This window comes from Chanodichthys erythropterus, chromosome 6 (assembly GCF_024489055.1).
Source record: "Chanodichthys erythropterus isolate Z2021 chromosome 6, ASM2448905v1, whole genome shotgun sequence".
NCBI classification, from domain to species: domain Eukaryota; kingdom Metazoa; phylum Chordata; class Actinopteri; order Cypriniformes; family Xenocyprididae; genus Chanodichthys; species Chanodichthys erythropterus.
Window position 1 is genome coordinate 30,712,092 of NC_090226.1, and position 22,121 is coordinate 30,734,212.

The 22,121-nt window shown below is 41.8% G+C and overlaps 1 protein-coding gene across 2 annotated transcripts in view; it reads left to right on the plus strand.

The window, feature by feature from the left end:
- si:ch211-236d3.4 (protein FAM107B) overlaps window positions 1–11,626 on the plus strand; it is a 52,499-nt gene extending 40,873 nt beyond the window's left edge. For both annotated transcript variants that reach the window (XM_067387478.1, XM_067387479.1), the window contains 2 exons: window positions 9,787–9,943; window positions 10,171–11,626. In XM_067387478.1, the coding sequence (XP_067243579.1) occupies window positions 9,787–9,943; window positions 10,171–10,287 (274 nt within the window). In that variant the 3' untranslated portion in view covers window positions 10,288–11,626. The remainder of the gene's footprint in view (window positions 1–9,786; window positions 9,944–10,170) is intronic.
- Window positions 11,627–22,121: the final 10,495 nt, after the last annotated feature.

The following is a 22,121-nucleotide window of genomic DNA, read 5'->3' on the forward strand; positions in this document are numbered from 1 at the left end:
TGTATGATACTTCAAAATACTAACACTAATGTACCTGTTAGTGTTTGCTGATAGTAACACTGAATAAAATAAAATCACATCTTATGATTTTAAAACATATTTACTTAAAATTAAGCACATTTAGAAAACAGCAACATTACAAAACCAAATATTCTTGTTGTTGCTGATTTCCGTGCACGATTCCACACCCTTCCCCCTCACGCCCGGAAAAAACTCAAAGAATCACGAACATATACAAGCGGCAGGTTTATTATGAAAAAAAAAAAAAACTTTAAAAAAATGAAAAATTAGGAGAATCAATGAATTGTGAACAACTTACTGCCATTGTATAAATATTTAATCATGTAATCCATAAAAAAGTAACTGTAGTCTGATTATAAGTATTTTAAAAAGAAGTTTACTCTAATTACAAGTACTTGAGTTTTGGAATCTGATTACGTAATCCAGATTACATTTAACCCATTACTACGCAGCTCTGGTCACATCACTTCGGCAAATGGCGCCAATTTCTGCATCCTCTCATGGATGGCATCTGCCCCTCCTTAAAAAGCTTCCATTCCAGGTCCCACATCCAGGAGCTCCAGAAGGATAAAAGGAAGAATGACGACAGTGAAGGATGAGAGGGGAACGGGCCTGGACTTTCTGTTGTTGTTTTTGTTTATATGCGGCAGCCCCTCATGGACGACTGCCATATATAAACGAAAACAAAACAACAACATAAAGTCCAGGCCTGATCCTATCCTTCACTGTCGTCATTCCTCCTTTTATCCTTCCAGAGCTCCTACGAGACTCGAGACTGGCATGGCACTCATGGCAAAGTCACGTGATTTCAGTAAACGAGGCTTCGTTATTGCATAAGTGTTTCGAAACATTTGGTTCACGTGACTTTGGCAGTTTGATACGCGCTCCGAAGCACTGATTTGAAACATAAGGTTCGTAAAGCTTCGTGAAGCAGTGTTTTGAAATCGTTCATCGCTAGATATTGTTGAATAAAGTCGTTATTTAGTTTTTTTGGGCACAAAAAAAAAGATTAATGACAGAATTTTCATTTTTGGGTGAACTAATATTTTAAGGTTTAAGTTTAGAGATACCATAGGGTTTGGGCAACAATTGTATCAACCTTATTTTTCCTCCAATTTTAAGATTTTGCAATTAAAGTGTTCACCAAAAAATGAAAATTCTGTCATCATTTACTCACCCTCATGTCATTCCAAACTTGTAAGAATTTCTTTAATCTTCGTAACACAAATGAAGATATTTTTAATGAAATCTAAGAGATTTCTGTCCCTCCACTGACAGTCCATGCAACTATGACTTTGATGCTTCAAAAAGTTTATAAAGGGATCCATGAGTGGTTTGGTCCAAATTTTCTGAGACACGATCGCTTTATATCATGAACAGATTTAATTTAGGCTTTTATTCACATATAAACCTTGATCAGCAAACAGAAACTCAGTCATACTTGCTTGAGGCATGAGAACAAACCTGACTGGTTCTTGCTGAAGCTCAAACATGCTGTGTAACACACGAGAATGAACCTCAGTGGTTCTCGCACGTCAAGCGAACATGTTTGAGCTTCCGTTTACCATAACTGATGTGTGAATTGATGAATGTTTATATGTGAATAAGAGCCTTATTTGGACTCTTATTCACGGTTTATTTGGACTAAACCGCTCAATTCATACACTCTAAAAAATGCTGGGTTAAAAACAACCCAAGTTGGGTTGAAAATGGAAAAATGCAGCAATTTGGTTGTTTTAACCCAGTGGTTGGGTTAAATGTTTGCCCAACGTGCTGGGTAGTTTTATTTAACTCAACTGTTGTATAAAAATTACTGAATTGCTTGCTTAAAATGAACCCAGAATATGCTGGAAATTAACATTTATTAATATGTTTAATAAATGAGCATTTATTAATAAGATAATGAATAATAAACAATAAACATTTATTAAATTGCTTATTAATAAATGTACACCTTTTGATTATTATTGTTGCCTCTAGTAATTATGTGTCTGATTTTTAATTTCTCACCTATTTTGGATTCATTTTAAGCCAGCCATATAGTCATTTTTAATCAGTAGTTGGGTTAAATAAAACTACCCAGCAGGTTGGGCAAACATTTAACCCAACCACTGGGTTAAAACAACCCAATTGCTGGGTTTGTCCATTTTCAACCCAACTTGGGTTGTTTTTAACCAAACATTTTTTAGAGTGTATGGATTAGTTTTACAATCTCTTTATGAACTGTTTGAAGCTTCAAAGTGGTAGTTGTGTAGCTGTCAATGGACATACAGAAATCTTTTCGATTTAATTAAAAATATCTTCATTTGTGTTCCGAAGATGAATGAAAGTCTTATGGGTTTGAAATGGCACAAAGGTGAGTAAATGATGACAGAATAATCATTTTTGGGGGAAATAACAGTTTAAGGATATGCTTAGGACTGTGTGTGTGGTCAATGATGGTCAACAGTTGGCTATTTACTTTCTTAGTACATCTGGGCAGGTTTTGGTTGATATTTTGCACATTTTAGTTATTTTGAACATTTTTGTTATTTTGAACAACCCTTACTAAATAATTTGACTAAATGTCTTTAAAAAACTGATTTGGAGCATATGACTTAATAATTTCATTACTTTTAACTTCTAACATACAATTGTGCATCTAAAAAGTACTGTAAGTACCAAATTCTCCAAGTACTGAATCAGAAGGCGTTCAGTTTGGTTTTTTTCTCAGATTCCATGCTGTCTGAGCTAGCACTTTGATTAGCATTGCTCAGTTGCTTGGTAGCAGCACACTACAATGCCACCCCCCACTTCAGTAATACCAGTAAATGTGGTAAAGGTGAACATACTCTCTCTGTCTGAGCAGAGGGGTCTAAAGCCCTCAGGACTGGGCAACAGAGCCCCTTTATCCTTCCCTCTCTTTCAATTCCTCTCTTTCCTAGACACTTTAGAAGGTTTAAGATTTAAAAAATGCAAGGCTCAACCAATTAGAGATATAATGTTCACATCCCACGCAGGTCTGCATTGTGTTTTCACACAAGGAATATGAGCACTTATCTAAAGTGGCCAACAATATAGCTTTGCTGTTTATGCCCCAGATCCTGTGACACAGCAAACCCAAGAACTTAGAGTGCTCATGAGTGCGTTGTCATCAGTGTTGGAGAGTAATTTACTAAAGGCTGGTTCACACTGTGCAATTTTGGCCACGATTTGGTCGTCTGAGACAAATTTGGAGAATCCTTAAAGATTCCTGTAATCCTAGGCTAAAATCTGTAGTCTTTGATCGCTAGTTTGACGTTCACCGACAGCCGATTAATGAACGTTGCGATCAAATATTTACCTCAGACGAAATTCTGGCAATGTCAGGAAATTTGGCACAGAGTCCTGCAGTGTGACTTCTCCTGCGACAAACGTCAAATTGTCTTCATTTTTCAAGACAAGCCATGATCAAAATTAACTAAAATTTTTCTTATTTCCATTGCATTAGCAAAATAGGCTTCCTGTATTTATCAGGAAGTGAAGATGAATATAAAGTTTTCCAGCAAATCCATTTTATCTCTTGACCAAAATCACCTGAATGCCTGCCATGTCATAGTTAAATATCATAGGACCTTTCCAGGTAGGCTTAAATGTGCTAAGCAGGATTCAGCCTGGTCATTTCATGGATGGGAGACCTCTTAGCAAAGGAGATATTTTGGCCTGGTTTCACAGACCGGGCTTAGATTAAGCCAGGAGTAGGCCATTTAAGTAGCTTTTATAAAAATGCCTTAGCAAAAAAAGTATTACTGTTACATTTTAGCCTGTGTTGTGGACATTTTAAATTTTCATATGCTTTTTACCTATATTCGTGTGAAATATGATGCTTATGGAACATGATATGATGTTGGCTTAAGTGGTAATGTTTAACATAGTGTTAACATAGATGTTGGAAATAGAAAGAGCAAGATATGGTATGGGGAAATGCAAGATGTATGTTTAAAACATGTCTGTGCTAACAATGTGTGGAAAGTTACAGCCACTAAGGGATGTTCCAAATATGGTAAAAGGACAGAGGCTTCGGCCTTGGAGGTTAGAAATATAAAAGTGAGGGGAAGCTTTCGTTCTTGGTCTTACACTCTGCAGCTACTTGTGTTTCTGTATGACCTGTCTGACCTTTCTTGCAAGAAATAAAAGCTTTAAAGACAATTGGACGTGTTTGTCTCTTATGCAGTAGAGTCGGAGTTGATTTTTGCCACAACACCTGGGACTAGGCTTCAGCCCTCTCTGTGAAACCAGGGCAAATATTGTAAAAATGCTATGTCCTTTGTCTTAATCCAGGACCCTGTCAATGTATAGGTTGTTTCTCGATCTTCTTCCTGGAAAAATTTGCCCACTAGGCATCTCTATTATCATGGCTTAATCATTTCCATGTACATAGATCAGCTAAATCACAGTGTTCCAGTCCCAAACAGCAAGCCCTCATGGTCTTCCTCTATACTTTTGTTAAAGCTGCTTTGACTGTGGAGTTTGCATGCGAAGCTCGGCAGTGAGGGCGGATAGCAACTGCAAAGGGGCCACTCGTGAGCATCCTTCTGAAACCTAGAATGATAAACGGGGTGTTTCTGGGCTTTTCAGTTCGGTTTCTGGAGGGCCATGACCTGCAGAGTTGAATCCTAAAACAAACACACCTGACTGTAATAATCGTAATCCTAAAGACCTTGATTAGCTGGTTCTGATGTGTTTATTTAAGAATTTAAAAACCCTGTCCTACGGTCTTGTGGACTTAACACACATGCTGCAGCCATTGTAAGTCTGCAAAGATGCAAGGGCACATGAAATGTGCCATTTGGGACAGGGCCTCTGTCTCATCTTCACTGATGGTTGGTGGGAGTCTTGCTCAAGAACAGGAAAATGGCAATCAAACAATGAAGCAAACTTCATCAAAATGCTGTAAAGCAGCTCTGCAGAATACAATAGTGTCATTATTCAGCTCAATTCAATGTTGATTCAATTCAATTCAGTAACAGTGTCAAATTTTTTCAATTATGAAATAAAGTTGATTCAGCTGTAAAGCAGAAGTGTCATCTTCCAGGGGTGTCTTTCCCGTACAATGATGTAACTCACTTCTTAAATACGATAGCATTGTGCATCATTGAAGAAATCAACTAGCTAGTCATGACTGTTTCCAGAGACTGTACTGTCGCAAATTTGTCATTCAACCACATTTGTTAATGATGTCACAAAGGTGTTGGAATAATAACTTCTTAGTAATGCGTTTTGACATGTTTCCCCTTCCAGATTATTTACTATGAATTACAGACATAACATTGAGTATTAACTGAGTACTAATTCTCTTTTTTCTCAGTTATTTTGCTTTATTTCCATATTCAAACATATGCTCCTTCTTGCACATGCACACTCTTCACAAACGGCACTTTATATCTCTTGACAAACTGAAAGACGTATATGAAATTTGTATATATTCTAAATAAAAGATATAGATTTTACTGAATGTCAGTTTGCTTATTTTGCTCAAGATAAGAATTTATTAGGTCCACATGTCATGCAAACAATAAACTATGCTTCTACACTCTAAAAAATGCTGGGTTAAAAACAACCCAAGTTGGGTTGAAAATGGACAAACCCAGCGGTTGGGTTAAATGTTTACCCAACCTGCTGGGTAGTTTTATTTAAACCAACTATTATTTAAAAATTGCTATATGGCTAGCTTAAAATGAACCCAAAATAGTTGGGAAATTAAAAACCAGATGCAAATAGAGACAACAATAATAGACAAAAGGTGAAGCTTTAATATTTTATTAATATAAATTTAATAGTTTATTAATATAAATTTATTAAAAAGCAATTTAATAAATGTTTATTGTTTAATAATTATTCATTGAGCATTAATAAATGTTCATTTCCAACATACTTACAGTAATTTTTAAACAATAGTTGAGTTAAATAAAACTACCCAGCAGGTTGGGCAAACATTTAAGTTGGGTTGAAAATGGACAAACCCAGCAATTGGGTTGTTTTAACCCAGCATTTTTTAAAGAGTATAACCACTGGTCGAGAGCTGTAGTTTCAACCACACAACTTTGCAAAATTGTTTGCAAATGTTCTTTGGAACTATGGTTTCAGGAAACACTGACTTGTTGAACTATGCTGATAACGACAGAACGTTGACAGAACAGCGCTTTTGGGAAACGCACCCCTGCTCAGTTTTGCTCTCATCCAATAGTGTCAGTGTTCTGACATTGATAATGCAGTACATCTGAATATTAAGCATCTTTTAAACACCAAACAAAGGTGACAGTGGCAACCCAAACTCCATCAGGCGACAGAAATGGAGAAAGAAAAACCAGGTTAAGTCGGGGACCAGTTTGGCTCTGGCCATATGAATGAACACACTGTCATTTATGATTCCAAACCTCATCACAAGCCAGATTTTGGATAAGGAGGGGTATATCATCAAATTAGTTTAGCTACTTTCAATTATGAGTAACTTTGCAGGCTAAAGTTTTAAAATAGCTTCCCCAACACATGAATAATTGCCAGAGCTAAAATTCTCAGGAAGGTGGCCTTCTTTGGAGCAGGATTGGACACCCTTGACTCTGACAAACATGTAGTACCAGTACTAATGCAGCTATCTCATGTGCTAAGACTAATGGAGTTAAAAACAGCATGAATGGAGGGCCTCTTTATTAGAGGCTTTCATTACAGAGAAGAAATCGCTGTTTGTGTGGATACATTCGTTAGTGTGTGCACTCTACCACTATCAAACACTTTAAGCCACAGAGAGCTTACTGGCACAGTGCCGTGTCGGCCATTAAGCAAGTATCTTTTAGTTACTGTTGGCACTTTTGCCTCTTTGGTGCTGAGAGACCTGCAGAAGACAGTCAATCTGTAAAGGACTTTAAAAGAGAGAGATAGGGATGGAGATCTCACATCCACACAGATAACGGCGGGCATCAAAGGTGGCACAGTGCACGCAAGGGTGGCAGAGGAAATAGGTCACTTTCAGAACAGAGCCTCTTTTCTCAAGCCTTCTCTAGATAAGCTTTTTATGTGGCAGTGATGACACAGAGCTCTTTACGAAAAGTTAAACCAAACACTGAAAAAATCAGTCAGAAGAAGTGATGCTAAAAGAAGACACTAAAAGGGGAGAGACAAATTTGGCTCATATGTCACTGTTAGCCATGATAGGAAAAAAGACACCATCTATGGATCATTTCAGGAACAGGTCGATGCCAGTGATCCGAGCAAGGTTCAGCAAGTGACTATTCATAGCCGAGACCAGAATGTTATTATTATGAGGGCTTTCAGGAGCTGTCCGGGGGCCTGGTGTCTCTCTTGTTATCTTCATTAAATGTCCCTTGTGTTTATTTGTTGTTGTCTAGCTGTCTCTTCAGCTTGAAAGACACCATCTAAATTAACAGGGAGGCTAATTGGAACTCCCAAATCTGCTGAACTCCATACACACACATACACTCACTTCCTTTCCCTCCTCTCAGCACCCGTGGCACCACCTCCCTGCGGAGCGAACAAGCTCACACTTAATTTAATTATCAGTCTGTGTGTGTGTGTGTGTGTGTGCATGTGTCTATCCTGGCACTAAAGTTAATATTTATCACGTGTGTTAGCAGCGGCTTGGCACCTTGAGAAACTGTTGTGAGAGCTTAAGCAGCATTGGTCAGAATTAATGAAATATATATTCAGCCAAGCTGCACTTAGACAAACAAGCACACAATTCAGATGTCAGGTCCGTCAAAACGAGCCTATTATAAATGGGATTGGCCTTGACTATGACTAAGATGTAAAGTCACAACATCAGCGACATGAAGGGAAAGAACAGCAGGAAACTAATGGATATTCTGCCATCTTTTACAGTCAAACATCTCTACATATTTTCACAGCAGGCTACATTAGAACAGATTACCATATGTGAATAATAATTGTGTGTGTGTGTGTGTGCATTCACACCTTTTCTTTTTATTAAAAACAAACAAATAAGTTTTACAAAGCACACTAATCTGATTAAACATGACAACACTGCCACCTGCTGGATGACTTATGGACTGCAACAGCTAATAATGTGTTTTCCATTCAACTTTATTCTATTCTCTTCTCATTTTTGTTAGGGTTCAAGCACGTAGTGCTGAAACCCTATTGTAATTGTAAGGATTTTTACTATAATTTTTTTTCTGCCTTAAAACTGATCGGGCAGACCAAACCGTAAGGCCTTGACTAGAGACTTGAAGCTTTGTCAAATGGTAGTAGTCGCTACTCAGATACCCAGACTTGTCCAAATTGGCCAATAGGTGGTGCTACAGCGATCAAAAATGTGAAACTTCTCATGACTCCTAGACTGTTTGTCCCGGACTGTATCTGTCTTATATCATTGGAATCCTTGGGTCATGACAAACAAAATGTATATCTCCAATTTCATTTCTGCCATAAAAAAATTCTGCCATCTTAGATTTTGCCCAAAACCTACTTTTGCGTCCTATTTTTATTTATTTTATTTTTTTGCCCGATCAGAACCAAACCAGTTCGGAAATATTCTCTCGAGTCTGAATATCAATACTTATCAAAAAAAATAAATAAAAAAAAAAAGTTAAAATTTTGCTTCATGGACACTAAGGTGCACCAAAACGCTCAAAATGGGCAGGGCCACTTTTGCTAAAATGGCTATAACTGTTGAAATCCAAACTCGGTACACGTGTATGGGCTCAATCTTTGGTCACAATAAAAAAAAAAAATCATAAAGACTGAACACTAGGTGGCGTTATAACATGAAAAAAACATGAAAAGGGCTATAACCACCTGACTGTTAGTCCAATTGACTTGAAAATTGGTATGCAATGTCTTGGTCCAAGGTGCCCTGATAGTCTATGAGGACATTGGCGTATTTCAAAAAAACATGGCCGCCATCGGCCAACAACTTTGCCTCAAGATCCATTACTGTCAATCAAATCGTTCATTAAATATTCGCGATTATGTGAAAAACCTACTTTTGCGAACTAGTCTTAGGTTTTTCTCCTGATAAGAACCAAACTAGTGCAGTACAATTCTCTAGACTCTCCTGATCAATAATTATCAAAAAGTTGAGGGTTTGGCAACATATACCCAAAAGCCTATAAATCCTAAACGAAAACTCAGGACTTCACAAAAATAGGTGAGCGCATGCAGCATATGATTCTAATGAAGCATGCCAACTTTTATGGAGATCAGACCATATGTGGCGCTATAACTGTTAAAAAGCTTTTAAAAACATTTTTTTTTAAATTCCTATGGTAAACTGCCTATGTTGTCTGTATGGTCTTTTCCATCTATGATTGAGATGGTTAAAGGCTTGGTAAAGGCCTTAAAGCAACTGAACACTGATAATTGCTGCTTTTTCTATTCTGTTTTGAATTCTCAATTTTTTTTCTATTCTGCTATTCTATAGTTTGTTATTGTTTTTAACATGCTGTATTTGCATTGTGATACTTCTTTTATTTGCTTTTTATTTTCATTTGCTGTTTTCTATTCTATTCTATTCTATTCTATTCTTTGCTATTTGTCCAATCTTTGCTTTTTACATTCTACTGTTGTCTATTGTTTCTTCTGATTCTAAATTTAATTTCTATTCTAATTCTAATTTTTGTTTTATTCTTTTATTCTAATCTAATTTCTTCTGATTTCTATTGTATTCTATTTTTTTTTTCTTTTTTCAAATGTGCTCTATTCTATTCTATGAATTATTTTTCTTGTTAATTATTTTCCATTTTTCTTCTTCTCTTTTTATATACTACTCAGAGGTATTAGTGTGGAGAATAAGCCAGAACTGCAGCGTGTGTTGGAGCAAAGGAAGAGAGAGCAGATGATTAAACAGAGAAAGCAGGAGGAGGAAGCCAGGAGGAAAATATCTCCACTTGAACAGGAGCTTCTCAAGAGACAACAGAAACTAGAGGAGGTATAGAAACCATATGATCATACAGTATTTCATATGGACATGGACTAATGAGGGTCAATATCCTTTTTTAGCATTTTTTGTATATCAGAGTATTTTTGTATACCCTATTTAGCTGCAAACCACCAACCAAATATGAGCTGAATACCTGACATTTATCTGTTTATTCTTCTTATCTGTCTTTTGTGTGTGTGTGTGTGTGTGTGTGTGTGTGTGTGTGTGTACTTTAGCTGGAGAAGGAGCAAGCAAGACTGGAGGAGAGCAACTGCAGCGCCCCGGAGTTCATCAAAGTGAAGGAGAACCTGAGACGAACATCGTTTACAAGTTCTGGAGAGAAGGAGGTGTAGGGACACAGACTGAATCCATATGTGTGTATTTGTGCACAGCCAGTAACATAGAGACTTGCTGCAGCTCCTAAACACCACCCACTGAGCTTCTCTACTTCCTGTCTCACATCAACAACACCTTCACCGCTCTCTGTAGCAGGTTCAGAGAAGGCCGAGATAAGACCCAAAGAGCCTCTGCTACACCTTCACGTCACAAAGAGGTTGATGCTCAAGAGGTTTAAGGAGACTGCAGAGAGAAAGTGTGTTGTTTTTACTGCTCCAGATGGGACCCGATGGGTTAAAGTTTAACTGTCCAGGCTGCTTATGAGTTTGTTTGTGTGTATGCATGGATGGACAGCTGTGTTCTGGTTCTGTCACATTAGATGAAAAAGTAAAAACAAGGTACAAGGAGTAGTTTCAGAGTGAATAAACAGTCTGTTGCTCTCTAACCGAAAGGCAGAACATTTATAAGGCGACAACTAGACAAACCTATCAGTATTACAGACAAATTTTTGTTTATTGCTTAGCGAACCGCCAAATATTTGTTCATTGCCTAATTTTAAATATTGTCTCTTATACTTAACAATCAGCACTTGTCACTTTTAAATGAAAATATAACAACTACTATTATTTCCAGCCTTCATCACCTTTGATTTTAAGCTCAGAAAGAAAAGAAAAAAAAAACAGCAACCATTAAACATTGATCATTACTACATTGATGGCTAAAATGATGATGCACCATTACATGAAGTTAACAATTTAATTCGACACATCAAATGCACTTACTTGTGTAAAAAATAGAGAAGTTGTCTAGTTTGTGCTTATTCCAGTGCCTTTAAGTAATGCAACAGTATGGGCTGCCTGACTGTTAATGTGGTTCAATGTATGTTGCAGAGAATTTTGTTCATAGTCTTATCTTTATGAAATGTTGAAATGTTGGCTGTGTATCAGAAAAAGTGACGTTTCTTTCAACTTATTTGCTGCTTTGATTTATGATTGTTTAAACAAACATTTACAAATGAGAAATAGAGCATAAAGCACTAATGGCTGAAACCGTTTCAGAACTGAAAGGTATTTTTAAAGTGCTATATCATATGATTTATTTTGTTTTTTAATAAAATAAATCAACTGTTTTAGAATGTATGGGCTTTTGAAGCACAAAGTAAAATTGAAATAATATGTAATTGCTGCCTTGTCTAAAGCCATTGGAAAATACAACAATCAATTTGTTACTACAATTCAATGTTAATTTACTTATAAAAATATATATATATAAGAGTAGGCTACTTATTTTTTTTGTAGCTTTAGTCATGACCTTTTGATTGTAATAAACAGAGAACTTACACAATAAAGAAAAAAGTATACGTGCTTCATAAGAAAAAAAAAACGTCTCGGTTACAAAGGTAACCCTCGTTCCCTGAAGGAGGGAACGGAGACGTACGTCGGACAGACCGACGAATAGGAATCTCGCTAGAGAGGCCAATCTACTTCGAGTGTAACTAAACGAGCCAATGCACATTGGCATGCAATCATATGCATCAGCTGCTCGCCTCGCAGCGCGGGTATATAATGAGCAGCAGGTGCGTTGCATCTTCAGGTTTTCGCTGAGGAGCCGAACCGGATAGGCGGCAGCATCAGCGGGGTACAGCGACTGTGGCGACGGGACGTACGTCTCCGTTCCCTCCTTCAGGGAACGAGGGTTACCTTTGTAACCGAGACGTTCCCATTCAGTCGGTCACGTTCGACGTACGTCGGACAGACCGACGAATAGGAATCCCTACCAAAGCGCCACAGGAGCTGCCCCCTTCCAGCGCTCTGTTGCAAGCCACCTGAACCCCCTTGCCTGAGGATGGTGGGACAGGGCTAACACAGAGAGAGTCGATCACTGCTGTTCCCCAAAACCCATTCAGTGAGACTATTGGATAACGCTGGGAAAGCGTACCCTTCGCTGGGAAAGGAACGCTGCGGAAGCCACATCCTTCCCCGAAGGAGTTATGTGGAGAAGTACATATGGACTAACCCTGTAGGGCTGTGCTACATATGGAAGAGCTGGGGTGACTCCAACCCGATGAAGGGTAGGTTCTCCCAGAGGGAAAGACACGGGCTTCGTTTAGGAGCAACCGTCAGAACCAACCATATGGGATCCCCGTAGGGTCACACATATGGAACCCAGCCTAAACCCGGTTCTCAAGGATACAACGGAGTATAGGCCTGGCGCCAGACGCTCCGCCACGTCGGCTGCCGAAGGGATATCGGAGGACTCGACAGGGTCTGCCTTGTAGGGACTCTCTGGAGAAAAGAAGCGCATGTAGCGCAGCAAGCCGACACTAAGCCGGGGCCTCTCCGTGCCTCTGACCTGTGGCGAGAACATGGGAGGAGACCGGCTCGACACGAAGGCTATAGTATCTAGCGAACGTGTTAGGTGTCGCCCAGCCCGCAGCTCTACAAATGTCTGTCAGCGAGGCGCCACGAGCCAGCGCCCAGGAGGATGCGACACCTCTCGTGGAGTGAGCATGCAACCTGAGCGGGCAGGGCACACCCTGAGCTTGGTAAGCCAGGGCGATGGCATCCACTATCCAGTGGGCCATCCTCTGCTTGGAGACAGCCTTTCCCTTCTGCTGGCCTCCATAACAGACAAGAGCTGGTCTGAGGTCCTGAGGCTTTAGGTTCTGTCTATGTACAGTCGCAAAGCGCGGACTGGACAGAGTAAAGCCAGGGCTGGGTCTGCCTCCTCCGAGGGCAGCGCTTGCAGGCTCACCACCTGGTCCCTGAAGGGACTGGTAGGAACCTTGGGCACATAGCCAGGCCGGGGTCTTAGTACCACGTGGCTATCACCCGGCCCGAACTCCAGGCACGATTCGTCGACCGAAAATGACTGCAGGTCCCCTACCCTCTTGATGGAGGCCAATGCCACCAGCAGCAAAGTCTTCATAGACAGAATCTTTAAGTCTACTGACAGCAAAGGCTCAAAGGGAGCAATCTGAAGTGCTCTCAGCACCAGAGTGAGGTCCCAAGAGGGTATGGAGAGGGGACGAGAAGGATTTAACCGTCTCGCCCCCCTAAGGAACCTGATGACCAGGTCGTGCTGACCAACAGATTTGCCATCTAAGTGGTCGTGGTAAGCGGATATAGCAGCAGTATGGACTTTGAGGGTGGAGGGGGGGACAGCCTACGCTCCAACCCTACTGCAAGAAGGAAAGCACGACTCTGATCGAGCATCTTCGGGGGTCTTCCCGGCGAGAAGAGCACCACTCGACGAACAGGTTCCACTTTGGAGGCGTAAGCACGTCTCGTAGACCGTGCACATGCCGAAGTGATGGTGTTAAGTACCTCAGGGGGTAAGTCACCTAGAACCTCCGCATCCCGTCCAAGGGACCAGACATGGAGTTTCCAGAGGTCTGGACACGGGTGCCAAAGAGTGCCCCGTCTCTGAGAAAGAAGGTCTTTCCTCAGAGGGATGGGCCAGGGAGGGGCTGTCGCGAGGAGTGAGAGTTCTGGGAACCAGGTCCGGTTGGGCCAGTAAGGCGCAACTAACAAGACCTGCTCCTCGTCCTCCTGACTTTGCACAGGGTCTGTGCAAGTAGGCTCACTGGGGGAAACGCATATTTGCGCAGGCCCCGGGGCCAGCTGAGAGCCAGTGCATCTGTCCCGAGTGTCCCCTCGGTCAGAGAGTAAAACAACTGGCAGTGGGAGGTTTCTGGTGAGGCAAACAGGTCTACCTGAGCCTTTCCGAATTCTCTCCAGATCAGCTGAACCACCTGGGGTGGAGTCGCCACTCTCCTGGCAGCGCAGCTCGTGATAGCTCGTCGGCCACACGGTTGAGCACACCGGAGACATGAATGGCGCGAAGCGACCTCAGATGCTTCCGACTCCACAGGAGGAGATGGCGGGCGAGTTGTGACATGCGACGGGAGCGTAGACCACCTTGACGGTTGATGTACGCAACGGTCGCAGTGTTGTCCATACGGACCAGTACATGCTTGCCCTGAAGCAGGCCTTTGAGGCGGCTCAGAGCAAGGCGTACTGCCAGCAACTCGAGGCAATTGATGTGCCAATGCAGATGGGGTCCCGTCCAAACCCCTGAGACTGCATGCCCGTATTACGTGGCACCCCAGCCGGTGGCAGAAGCATCTGTGAACACCACACAGCATGCCGGGACACCTGTTCTAGGGGCACTCCTGCCCGAAGAAACAAGGGGTCCGACCACGGACTGAAGGTTCGGCGGCACTCCTGAGTGATTGGCACCCGGAATGTGCCGCGCTGCCACGCCCATCTCGGGACTCGGCCGTGAAGCCAGTGCTGAAGCGGTCTCATATGAAGCAGACCGAGCGGTGTTACAGCCGCAGCAGCCGCCATATGCCCCAGGAGCCTCTGAAAGAACTTCAGTGGGACCGCTGTCCTGCCATTGAATGTATTCAGGCAGTTCAACACTGACCGAGCACGTTCCTCTGTGAGGCGTGCTATCTGCTCGACCGAATCCAACTCCATACCGAGAAAAGAGATCCTCTGCACCGGGGCGAGTTTGCTCTTTTCCCAGTTGACCTGAAGCCCCAACTGGCTGAGGTGTCTGAGCACCAAATCCCTGTGTTTGCACAACTGATCCCGGGACTGTGCTAGAATGAGCCAGTCGTCGAGATAGTTGAGAATGCGAACACCCCGTTCTCTCATGGGAACAAGGGCTCCCTCCACGACTTTCGTGAAGACGCGGGGAGACAGGGCCAGCCCGAAGGGTAGGACTCTGTACTGATATGCTCAACCTTCGAACGCGAATCTCAGGAATGGCCTGTGTCGCGGAAGAATTGAAACATGGAAGTACGCGTCCTTCAGGTCAATCGCTGCAAACCAATCTCGGGGACGGATGCACTCGAAAATGCGTTTCTGCGTGAGCATTTTGAATGGTAGCTTGTGGAGGCTCCGATTCAAAACTCGCAGGTCCAAGATCGGTCGTAACCCGCCGCTTTTCCTGGGTACAATGAAGTAGGGGCTGTAGAACCCCGACCTCAAATCGGCTGGAGGGACCGGCTCTATCGCGTCCTTCGCCAGTAGGACTGCGATCTCCGCACGCAGGACAGGGGCATCGGCATCTTTCACTGTAGTGAAGAGGACGTCCCTGAACTTGGGGGGGGGAGCCGGGCGAACTGAATCGCAAAGCCGACCATGATGGTCCGAAGGAGCCAGCGAGACGGACTGGGGAGCGCTAACCCGGCTCGCAGAGACCGTACAAGCAGGACCAAAGGGACCACCGGTGTACCCGCAGCAGGGCAGCGAGGTGGAACACAGGGACGCGGCTCGGGGGCTCTCTTTGTGAGGCGGCCCGAAGCGGCGTCACAGTGTGCTAGGCAACACTTACCTGGCTCCACGGATGGACAGAGGGAGCAGTCGAGGCTTTGGCTGCCCGCTGCTCGCTGCTGTCCACTGGCGACAGAAGAGGGGGGATGAGAGTGGTGAGGTTTTTCTCCTCCCACTGCTCTCCAAACCCTCTTCAGACCTGGAAATGGAGGAACTGCTCTTTAAAATTTGGGTACCGCTGCCTCTTGGGTCAGTGGCGGAACAGAAACAAACCCAATAAAGGATTTACCACCTGGCCCTCCTCCAGGGGTGGAAGAGCAGCCCCACCCATCTCTGGGTCGCCCGTCTCAGGGGTGATTCTCACCAACCAGTTAAACAGCTGCAGAGACGGGAGGCGTCATCTCCCCGCAATGGATACAGCAGAGCCTGCTGGGCCGGAGTTTCTTGCAGGGGACGACACCCTTGGCGACGAGCAGACTGAGGGGCGGCCCAAGAGGAACTCAATGGTTTGTCATGGGAAGCTCCCTATCCGCTACTAACTGAGGAGAACCGCTGGGCTCAGTCCTCGACAGTGTCACCGAAAGGCCACCTCGTAAGATGGGAGCATTGAGAAAGCATTTAGCTTGACAACCTCTCACACCTCACAAGGTAAGCCAGGGGCACTTCTGGACCACGGAGGTGGACATCGTCTGGCTGAGGGCCTGCGCCGTGACTTTGATCACGGTTAGTCAACAAGCGCAGCTCAACCCCAGCACAGAACTACCCTCATGCAAAAAGAGTGCCTTGGCCTCACATGCAGGGTGGGTGTGGTCTGTGTACAGCCACCCCATCCAAGAGGGTAGTGAGAGAGGAAAAACTTATGCAGATTGGCACCTTTGGCATTCCATATTTATGGCACCAATATACCCCCATACTGCCAAGTTTTCCATGCACATCTGGAAGACCCAGGAAAGCATGGCTGTAAACTCTGAATCTGAGTCAGCATAAGCACACACCATTACAGTGGGCAGCGTCACCCTCATTTCCAGAGCATAACAGCACTCTCTCCGATGCTGCAATCGACGTCTGTCCCTCAGCTGGAGCTCTGAATGAAATGCTAGGTTCCCCTATGAAAAGGACCAGCAATCCAATCCAGAAACTGCACAGCTTGCAATGCGCTAGAGAGGGAGGGGCCCTAGGGGTTGGTTCCCCGAAGGAACCCCTCAACCTCATGTCACCCAAGCCATATCAGCAAAGTAGACCTCTTCTGGTGCACCAGAGAGGGCGCTACAATGGAGATTACGCAAGGGAACCGCGCATCTAGAGCGCCGAGCGAGCGCTGGGTTGCCATGACAACCCGCGCTGCAGCCCGGCAGCTCGACGGCACACGACACGCAGAGGAGCGAGAGGTTTGCTCTCGCTGATCTCCGCGGTCTCCCAGAGTGTCGGGCAGAGCCGCGGCTGTGCTTTTACACACAAGCGGCAGCTGGCCAACAACAGAGGGGACTCAAGCTTCCCGGAGAAAGAAGAGTCACGACCGGCGTGTCGACGTGATCATGTTCTCATATGAAAACATGAACACCCACGAACATCATTTCAGCACGCGCCCAGACATGCGAAACGGTGATCGTGGCCGTCAGTAAGGACAGGAACGATCGCATCCAGAAACACAAGTAGGATGTCGTCTTTAAAAAGACGCGAATCTACTTGTGTAAGCTCTTTCAGGGACTTTACTCTTTGAGAAGTGCTGAAGCACGCAGGGGAACGGCTACCGCAACACAGACAGGGATTGTGTGCAGCCTGTCATGTGCTTTCTCTCTCTTTGAAGGCGCTCACTCTTACCAGCCGTAAAAACGGCTTTTCAGCGCTCAAAAGCGCACCGTACCGGCCGTGAGAACAGCCTTCTGACGCTGTCAAACAGCTATTTGCTCAAAAACGGCAAACGAAACAGAAAAAGAGAGGACGTCGACCCGCTGCTGTGCTGTTCGCCCGCACTCGGAAAAAGAGAAGTTCAACCAAAAGCTTGACTCGTCTTCTAGCAGACACTCGCTTGCAGAGAACAGGAACAAACACCGTTCGGCTCCGAAGCGAAAAGCTGAAGATGCAACGCACCTGCTGCTCATTATATACCCGCGCTGCGAGGCGAGCAGCTGATGCATATGATTGCATGCCAATGTGCATTGGCTCGTTTAGTTACACTCGAAGTAGATTGGCCTCTCTAGCGAGATTCCTATTCGTCGGTCTGTCCGACGTACGTCGAACGTGACCGACTGAATGGGAACAGCTTTTTGCAAAACACACACTTGCAAAGAAAAAAATCTGAACCATCTACATGCACCGACACGTTAACAATAAGCTATCAAGTTCAGCTCTGTTCTATTTAGATAATGCCAACTCCGTGTCTGCAGGGCCAAGCATCCAGACTTCCCTGCTTGTGGAATTTCACAACACAAACCTCTAGTGAAACAGTAGAGAATAGTGTGTGTGTGTGTGTGTGTGTGTGTGTGTGTGTGTGTGTGTGTGTGTGTGTGTGTGTTGTGAATTTTAACTAGATGTTCTAAAAGTGAAGTGGCGTGATGCTACAGGAGGTCACAGGGCCCGGTTCAGGGTTATCATGCTCGGTTTCACATTAATGGGTCCTCGGAGGAGTTTTTTTTTCCACTGATGGAAATTCTCCATCTTGCCCTCCATCCAGCTTCTCGATAGCTTCTTAATTAGAGGGACAGGTAACACTATATCCCGAATCACAAGACCCTTTGTCCACAAAAACACGCTATCCGCCTCTAATCTGTTTAATCCCTAAGAATCTTCAGGATCCGATTTGTTGTGCTCTAGTAAACAAGGGCTAAATTGTTTGACGTGAGGCAGTTGTGAACCTGAACTGAACGATGGCACACCTGAACTACAGGCAATACAACAGCCTGAACATGAACACAGTGTTTTAGGGAGATGCTCCCTACCAGGCCAACACATGATGCATCTGCTATGAATCATTAATATAATTCATTTTAATTTTAAACCAAATTAATTATTGATCTATTGAATCAAACATGTAAACCACAAAAATGATAATCAATTGTGAAGCACATTCAGACATTACTTAGATTAAATGTAAAAAGGGGGAGAAAGAAGCTTGTTGTCACTCTTTGTACCCAAGAGAATATCTCAAAGTTTTATTTTTGAAGGATAGTTTATGTTTACACAAAACCTTAAAGTTGCACTACCGTTCAAAAGTTTGGGGTTGGTAAGATTTTTTAATGCTTTTGAAAGTCTCTTATGCTCACTAAATCTGTATTTGTTTGAGCAAAAATATGGTAAATATTTTTACAATTTTAACATGATCCTTCAGAAATCATTGTAATATGCTGGTATTTCTTATTATTATCAATGTTGACAACAATTGTGCTTTTTAATATTTTTGTGGAATCTATGACACTTTTTTTTAGGATTCTTTGATGAATTGAAAATTCTGAACAACAGCATTTTTTGAAGTAGATATTTTTGTAACAATGTAAATGTAATTTCTGTCACTTTTACACAAACATTTTTTTCCACAGAAGATTGATGGCTATAAGGATGTGAAGATAACAAAGTGTTTATGAAAAAAAATGCTTACCTATCTTTAAAGGATTAGTTCACTATAAAATGAAAATTGATTTACTCACCTTCAAGCCATGTGTATATGACTTTCTTCTTTCTGACGAATACAATCATAGTTATATTAATAATCACCCTGATGCTCCCAGGCTTATAAACCACATAAACCACCTTTTTGATGTTCAAGAAAGTGCATCCATCCATCATAAACATAGTCCACACGGCTCTGGGAGGTTAATAAAGGCCTTTTAAAGTAAAGCAATGTGTTTGTGTAAGAAAAATATCCATATTAACATGTTATAAAGTTAAATAACTAGCTTCCGGCAGAAATACTTCCGTAACTTACAAAGAAACTGTAACATTTCTCACAGTTCAAAACGCTTACGTCACATCAGTTACGCTTCCTTTGTAAGTTGAATACAGAACTCAGTCTGGCGGAAGCTAGTTATTTTACTTTATAATGTGTTAAAAAGGTATTTTTTTCTTACACAAATGCATCGCTTCACTTCAGAAGGCCTTTATTTACCCCCGGAGCCGTGTGGAGTACATTTATGATGGATGGATGCACTTTCTTGAACATCAAACAGGTGGTTTCCATTCACTGCCATTATAAAACTCGGGAGCATCAGGGTGATTATTAATATATCTTCGATTGTGTTCGTCAGAAAGAAGAAAGTCATATACACCTAGAATGGCTTGAGGGTGAGTAAAGCTTGGGGTAATTTTCATTTTAAAGTGAACTAATCCTTTAAGTAAATATGTTACGTTAGCATAATGTGTCCCAATTCACCACATCTAAAAAGACTGTAAGTAGTATAACATTCGGTAAGACATCTTAAGACAATGGCTTCTTGTCTGTTTCTTGCTGCTGGCTTGCCCTGTGACCAGTGTTTACTTCTCATTGTTTCTGATAACATCTTAAGGTGTGCAATAGTTTGCCCAGTGTTGGCTAAACTGAGCATTGGTTTATGTAAATGAACATTCCTGTTTTGGTCCAGTTCCATCCATCAGATGCTGAAGGTCACACCCCTCTGAGATGGCTGCTGTGGGAGGGACTTGAGTCTCAGGTGAGGTACAAAGCAGCAGGAATCTGAACTGAGAGCTGAGATGAGACATGGGGCCACACAGACAGGTGATACTAACGCTACTCGTCCTGATGTTTGTGACCTACATCTGTGAGGCAGGTATGGGAAACTAACTTTTCTTTTTTATGTTTTTCTTATTTTATCTTTTTCTTTGTTTATGATAATGAATTGACAGTTTTTATCATTTACAAAGGTAGTTATATATAGTTTATATATATATATATATATATATATATATATATATATATATATATATATATATATATATATATATATATTATTATTATTATTATTATTATTATTTATATTATTGTATTTTAAATAACATTAATTTATTAATTTAAATGAATCATTTGTGCAGTGCATTTATTGTGTTTTTACATTGTACTTATATTTAAAAAATCCTTGCATGTAAATACAGCTGTAATAATTTCTCTATTTACATCTAAAATTACCCACCCTTAAACCTATCAATACCACCAAACCTGTCACTAACCTTACCCGTATCCCTCCTCAATGAAAATGTGTTTTGAAATACAACATGAAAACTTATTATTCTTATTCTCATTCTTATTAAAGAAACCTAATATAAAGTATGACCATTATGATTAACAGGGAAAGAACACACAAAATTATTCATATTTTAACTATCAGTAACCTAGAATAATCAGGGAACAAGTTGTTTCAAAATTTTATATATATATATATATATATATATATATATATATATTTATATATATATATATATATATATATATATATATATATATATATATATGTATATATACACACACAATTGAACTCCAAATATGTAAAAATCATTTTTGAGTTCAGTAAACTAACTAAATTTAATTTGGTGTTTATCCATTTGACTTGTCCAATGTATTTGAATTGACAAAATTTTAAAAGTTAAAACTTTTTAAAGTTTTTAAAACTTTTTTTTTTTTATGGAGAAGGAAAAAAAAAGAAACAATTTGAGATTTTTTACAGTGTATAAGATTTCCTACGATAAACTAGTCATTTCGTTGGGTTGTTTTGCTTTAGCACTGCTCCGGAAGTCTTCTGCAGTGGATTTTCTGAGGTCTGGGAGAGAGAAGCGTGCAGTGAGATGTCAACACGGAGGCTGTAGCTCTGAAGACAGTGACGCAGAAGAACTACTGGAGGCCAACTCAGATTACGTGAGTTGACTACAAACGCACAAAAGCTAATATCATCTTCTTTTTTTTACATTATAGCTACTAATATTTATATATAACTTTGAATATCAGCCAGTCCAAACCCTTTATTTATATAATATTGGTGGTTTAGTGAGACAATTTTAAGGGTCTGAACCCTGTTTTACTGAAAGATGTATTTTATGTGATGTAAGATCAGTTTTTGTTCATTTTGAAACTGAAAAGCACCTCATGAAAACTGCTAATCTATTTTCACTCATCAGGAGCAGGACAACTCAAAGATGTTCTTTAATGGTGGATCTCAAGTAGGGGTGCAGATGGTAAGACTCATGGATGGATGGATGGATGGATGGATGGATGGATGGATGGATGGATGGATGGATGGATGGATGGCACAATTCCAAATACATAGTTTATGTATGGATATTGTTTCCTAGTTTAAAAAAAACTGTACTGTATGTCCAGTGCTTTCTCAAATGTCTCAGATATTAACATATAAAGTGGAATGGAACTCAATCCATCCATTGGGGGCTTTGCTGAACTTCTTCCTTTTCTCTGCCTAACTCTCAGAGGCCTGACGGTGAGCCACAGGGAGAGGGCTCAGGTATGTAGCCCTGTGGCTCGTGGCTCCAGGAATGTGAGAGTCCGCACGGTGGGAAAGACAGAAAAAGCCTGGGGGAAACTCCTCTATACTGCATCATTGGATATAAGCACAGGTGCTCCAATGTGG